At 49.9% G+C, this 6554-nt stretch overlaps 1 protein-coding gene across 1 annotated transcript in view; it reads right to left on the bottom strand.

The window, feature by feature from the left end:
• SMAD6 (SMAD family member 6) overlaps window positions 1-6210 on the bottom strand; it is a 66324-nt gene extending 60114 nt beyond the window's left edge. Inside the window, exon 1 of the mRNA XM_077263256.1 lies at window positions 5066-6210. Within this exon, the coding sequence (XP_077119371.1) occupies window positions 5066-5459 (394 nt within the window). The 5' untranslated portion in view covers window positions 5460-6210. The remainder of the gene's footprint in view (window positions 1-5065) is intronic.
• Window positions 6211-6554: the final 344 nt, after the last annotated feature.

The following is a 6554-nucleotide window of genomic DNA, read 5'->3' on the forward strand; positions in this document are numbered from 1 at the left end:
TTCTCTAGTATTAGCTATCCCTCCTAGCTTTGTGTCATCAGCAAATTTAATAGTTTACTCTCAATTCTTTCATCTAAATCATTGATAAAGATGTTGAACAATACAGGGCCCAGGGTATTATAAGGCCGGGATCACATGCGAGAAACACGGCCGCGTCTCAAATGTTAATCCCGCCGCCGGCACTCAGGTGCGGAGTGTGTGGCCGCATACAATACATGGAGCCGCACGCTCCACTCCCGGGTGCCAGCGGCAGTGCCGGGGATTAACATGCGAGACTCGGCCGTGTTTCTCGCATGTGTGATCCCGGCCTAAGGCCCATTTCACACATCAGTTTTTTGCTGTTAAGGCCCCGTCTCACATAGCGAGATCGCTGCTGAGTCACAAGTTTTGTGACGCAACAGCGACCTCAGTAGCGATCTCGCTATGTGTGACACGTACCAGCGATCAGGCCCCTGCTGTGAGATCGCTGGTCGTGTCGGAATGGCCTGGACCTTTTTTTGGTCGTTGAGGTCCCGCTGACATCGCTGAATCGGTGTGTGTGACACCGATCCAGCGATGTCTTCACTGGTAACCAGGGTAAACATCGGGTTACTAAGCGCAGGGCCGCGCTTAGTAACCCGATGTTTACCCTGGTTACCAGCGTAAATGTAAAAAAAAAAAAAAAACAGTACATACTCACCTTCTGTTGCCCGTCAGGTCCCTTGGCTTCTGCTTCCTGCTCTGACTGAGCCGCCGTAAAGTGAGAGCACAGCAGTGACGTCACCGCTGCGCTCTGCTCTCACTGTACGGCGGCTCAGTCAGAGCAGGAAGCAGACGCCAAGGGACCTGACGGGCAACAGATGGTGAGTATGTACTGTTTGGTTTTTTTTACATTTACGCTGGTAACCAGGGTAAACGCTTAGTAACCCGATGTTTACCCTGGTTACCCGGGTGCTGCAGGGGGACTTCGGCATCGTTGAAGACAGTTTCAACGATGCCGAAGTCGTTCCCCTGATCGTTGGTCGCTGGAGAGAGCTGTCTGTGTGACAGCTCCCCAGCGACCACACAGCGACCACACAGCGACGCTGCAGCGATCAGCATCGTTGTTTGTATCGCTGCAGCATCGCTGTGTGAGACGGGGCCTTTAGTCACAATCCGTCGAATGTTGAAAAAAAAAAAAAAAACGGATCTGTCGCAGATTGTGAAAAGCTGATGTGCCTGATCCGACTAGCTGATCCAGCCAATTGGATCCTTAAAAAAAAAAAAAAAAAAGAGAGTCAGAGCATGCTCAGTTAAAAAAAAAAATGGAATGCATCGCCAATTTCGTCATTTGACAGATCCAGCGCCATAGGCTTCCATTCTAGCAAATGACGGACGGCGACGGATAGGTCGCTGTCTTTTTTTGACGGATACAAAAAACGTTACTATGTCTGTTTTCTTTGGCTGCCAAATAAACAATTCTCGACAGATCCGGCGAACGACGGATGAAACTTGAGGCCATCTGTCACTAATACAAGTCTATGAGGAAAAAAAAAAACAAAAAAAAAAAACAAACACAGATCCGGCGCCAATATTTGCCGGATCCAGTTTTTTTCAAAACTCGACGGATTGTGACTGATGTGTGAAAGGGGCCTAAGAAAAGACTTGATAAAATTGACATACTTTAAGTACGAAGGTATAAAGAGGTTGTCCACTACTTTTCCTATCCTAAGAATACCTCAATGTAAAAGTAGTGGACAACCTCTAAGGTGATGTATGAAACATTGGTCTTAGTAAATTTTCCCCTTAGCCTTCAACATACTTGCACTAGTGACACTACAGATATTTCTTGTTTCTGCCACAGGTCGCATGATGTCTGGTACAGAGTGTAGATCTCCTGCCACAGAGGTCATTCACACTGGTCCAGTGGTGGTCTTCACATAGCATTCCATTCCTCCAATGTAGGGGGATGACACAGCAATGACAAACCATAGAGACCATAAGATTTCCCAAATTCCTCCAGTGTACAGGTCACAGCAATGACGAACCATAGATGCCATGAGATTTCCCAAAACCATGTAACAGCACGCACAAGACTAGCAAAAACCATAGTGCAATACATCCAAGGCCGGGTTCAGGTGGCCATGCTAAAACTTGGGCCAGTCACATCCGCCAATTGCAGACATGACTGGCTCCGTATGCTCACCAGTACGACCGGCAAGTGCAAGCGCTGCCTGCTATATACATGCATTAGTCTGGCTCATAAAACGGACCAAAGCTGTGCACGTTACAATTGTTCCAATGCAGTCCATCCGTATGGAAAGCTGTATATTGGGTGTATATCGCATACTTGTGGTCACACGATTGCCCGGTCTCACCGCCGGCATCGGAGAGTCTTCACAGCGTGCGCTCTGAGGATTCCAGAGTTTGCAGTCAACTCTAAGTGAAAAACATGGACAATCCCTTTAAAAGAGATCTTTTACAAATTGTGACCTCAACTATATATCCCTGCACGTAGTTTTTTAATGTACATTCTTGCTACTATTTCGTTTGTTTCCTCTCTCCAGTCCATCGGGGAGACAAGTCACCTAATATGCCAATTTTCTTATCCAACTGAGCGTTGTATGAAAGGAAACACCAGCTGAACGATAAAGAAAATTAGCGAATTTGGAAAAAAAAAAAGGTAGTTTGGGTATTGGTTGCTAGTTGTTGCTAATTCCATGGTAGTCAAAAAAAAAAAAAACAAAAAAAAAAAAAAAAAGACTGACCTCATCCATCAATACTAAATTATCAGCAGAAGCCGCTATAGGGAGAAAAAGAAAATAGAATTTATATATAATTATCTATATCACCTAATAGTTGGAAAAACCAGTCACTGCTTCCCTATAAAATATCAATTCAGGAGCATCTTTCTCTGTAACTTTATGTTGCGGTCATTCCTCCAGGAAACGCAAGAATAAATTGACAAGTGGGCGTTACCAGGCGGGGGCAGGGTTGTCCCCTCACTGTGACATTGGCCTATCAGTGATGACAGTGTTAGACTCCGTAGAGAAATGGCGATCGGTTCATTCCAAAATTTCTCAGGAGTGCTAATAGAGGAACAGCATAAAGCAAAGATCAAAATAAAATGTCCCAGAGTTCCCATATTACAGAGACCACAAGAAGCACCAGGAGACCAGTCCTCAATAATGGAGCCCTCCTGACGGTTTGGGACCGGGTAACATTGCTGAATAAACGCCTTGGTCACTTTAGACACCTAGAAGGAAGCTCACGGGCCCAAACCAAAAGCTCCAACTGGGCCCCAGTGCATTGGTCTTTTCATATAGGCTAACAGGGGCTTTTGTGGCCCCTAAGAGCCAGGTGAGATTGTAACACCTGCACCTATCGCAGGTACGCCACTGCGAAAAGCCATGCTCTATAGAGGCCAACGGGAGCCATAAGTGCCAGTCACACACACCACTGTCCGGGCGTAGGGCTGTGCAGATTTTGGCTGCCGTCACACTAGCAGTATTTGGTCAGTATTTTACCTCAGTATCTGTAAGGCAAAACCAGGAGTGGAACAATTAGAGGAAAAGTATAATAGAAACATATGCACCACTTCTGCATTTATCACCCACTCCTGGTTTTGGCTACAAATACTAAGGTAAAATACTGACCAAATACTGATAGTGTGACCGTGGCCTTTCACATAGGAGAAAAAAACCTGAGGCCGACACCACATGAAACACGGATCGGGCTTGGATCACAATACCCGACGCATCTGATGGGGATCCTGAGCTACCCGCCTCACAGGCATACGTGCTGGCTACTGCGAGCAGAGCAAGGGCCGTATTTTATGAAAGCATACCTTGAACGGGGGCTCCATTTTTTTTTCTAAAGACACCGAAATCATCCATACCTCCACCCCACACTCCAAGCGTTGCCTTCAGTCTTTGCTGACATGCTGCAGTGGTGGCGCGGAGGTAGTAGGCAAGAGACCGCCGAGCTCAGTGATTGGCTGCAGCTGGTTATGACATCAAAGATAAGTGGCAGCGGAGAGGAGATGCTGCAGCAAAAGGGGCCAAGTAAGGATGATAATTCTAGATACAGTTGGGCTATGTGCACATGTTGCAGATTTGGCTGCGGATCTGCAGCAGTTTCCATGAGTTTACACTACCATGTAAACCTATGGAAAACAAAATCCGCAGTGCACATGGTGCGGAAAATACCACGCAGAAACGCTGCTTTGTATTTCCCCAGCATGTCAATTCTTTGTGCGGATTCCGCAGCGGTTTACACCTACTCAATAGGAATCTGCAGGTGTAAAACCGCAGGTGGAATCCGCACAAAAACTGCAGTAAATCCTTAGGTAAAACGCAGTGTGTTTTACCTGCGGATTTTGCAAAAACGGTGCGGAAAAATCAGCACATGAATCCACAACATGTGCACATAGCCTTAGAATGACCTAAAAAAATAAAAAACTGGAAACCCCTTTTAATAAGAAAAACAAAAAGCATGTACAACAACTATTTATTACACTGCTTGCTGCCAGTGAATGGAAACATATAGCCGGCTGCAGTATGTGCAATGCAGCCTCTAATCTACATAGATCAGCAGCACTAAGGAGTCAGGCTGTGTTCACACAGTTATCCTTATGCAGATCTGCTCCAAAATCCTCCCCACACACCTGGGAAACTTTCTATGGGAAATCCTTTGGTTCTGGGAAGAGTTATTTTTGAAATTTTTCTATTCAGATCTGGGGTAAGTGCACTTTTTCCACTGGGTGATTTGTTGTTGTTTTTTTAAGCTTCTTTAAAGTGAATCCTGATGGAATCTGTTCCAAACTAAGCGCGGTCCAATCAAAAAGCTGCAGAAAACACTTTTAAAAAAAGATTCTTAAAACTCTTCAGAAAAAAATACTTCTCAAAAACCTCCTCAGGAAAAGGAGCAGATCCACATGAGAAACTGGTCGTTTGGTTGCACACTGCTTGGCATCTGGTGTGAACACTGCCAGTGACAGCGCGGCTTCTCACCTGACTGACCTGTCTGCCGGCCTGCCTGATGCCCATTCACTGACAGCAAGCAGCGGTACCGGACACAGATTAGGACCCCCGGGCGGAGCACTCACCGGGGCCGCACAGGCGGCTGTAGTGGTACGGGTTGCAGCACACGCCGTTGCTGTCCGCGCCTCCGGCCCCCTGACAGCCGCTCAGAGCCTTCAGTTGTCCGGGATGCTGCAGCTCAGGCCAGCGGAACAGTCTGCAGAGCAGCAGGTGAGGAGGCGGGCCGGCCCGGGTCACCAGCACACACGCTCCGGCCGCTGCGCCCCGGGACTCCACCGCCTCCAGCAGCGCGCACAGAGCCGGCTCCTTCAGGCGCTTCAGTACGGCCGACGCTGCAGAGCGCAGCTCCGGGGACCCGCCGGGCGGCTCGGACACACCGCAGCAAGACACTCCCCCATCACCGCCCGCCCGGCTCCGCCACAGGCGCCGAACCAGCCCGGTGCGTCTGGACTTGAACATGCGGCGCCCCCGGCGGGGATGCGCCCGGCTCTCACTGCAGCCTCAGCGGTGACCGATCCGGCATGTGTGGCTGCTGCGCGGAGGTGGCACAGCCGGGATGGGCACAGCCGGGATGGGCACGGAATCCTACGCTCCCCAGGAGATCGGTGCCTGGTGGGCACAGGACGGGCTCCGCACACAGCAGCGGCTCCGGGTCACATCTCCCGGCTGCGGGCGGCAGCGCTTCTTCTCCGCTCCGGAGCTGTCACATGGCCGCAGCTGAGCGCAGAGGATGCAGCTCCGGGGAGCGCACAAGCAGCATCCTGCCTGGGGACCACACTGACAGGGATGCACGGGGGTGTGCAGGCTCCGTCCCCGGTAGCGGGCTCCTCAGCTAGCTTCCCCGCCGCCAGCACACACACACTGGCAGCTCCGGGTCTCTGCGCTCTCTCCGCTCTTTGTGCTCTCGCTCTCACACACACTCTCGGGCCCTGCACCGGGCGCCGCTATTGGCTGCCTCCCGTCACGTGACAGTCTAGACACTTTGGCGGCTCCGCTGCACTGACTGTTGCGCAAACAAATCTCAAGTTTCTTAACTCTTAAAGGGGCCGCTGCCCACAATCTCCCCAGCCATTAGCAGCGCTGTGTCCGGCCTGGTGGCACTGACATCTGCAGGGTCATCCCAAATCAGCCATGGACCCCATACAGACTGACATGCGTTTATTTCATGTTTCACAATATTAAGAGCTGGGGAAGGATGGCTAGCCACCATTACATCTCCAGCAGTTGTCATCTCTCCTAGGCTCCTGAAAGGAATGACATAAAGATGCCGGTACTGATGTGAGGCTGTGTCACTGGTTATTGGGGCACTATAATAATAATGGTTGTGGTTGTCTCCTAATCTGTGCCGTGAGGCCGTCTGCCGCCCGGTGTATGAGGAAGCGCAAAATCCTCCGAGCGTCATCCAGAAAGCCATTTCCGCCCGTGTGTCCACTTCTCATGGCCGTGTGCATCCATCCTTAGGCTAGGTTCACATTGCGTTAATGGGTGTCCGCTAGCGGACTCCGTTACTTGTCGCAATTGTCGCAATTAACGCTATGTAACGGGTCCGTTAGC

This window comes from Ranitomeya variabilis, chromosome 5 (assembly GCF_051348905.1).
Source record: "Ranitomeya variabilis isolate aRanVar5 chromosome 5, aRanVar5.hap1, whole genome shotgun sequence".
NCBI classification, from domain to species: Eukaryota; Metazoa; Chordata; class Amphibia; order Anura; family Dendrobatidae; genus Ranitomeya; species Ranitomeya variabilis.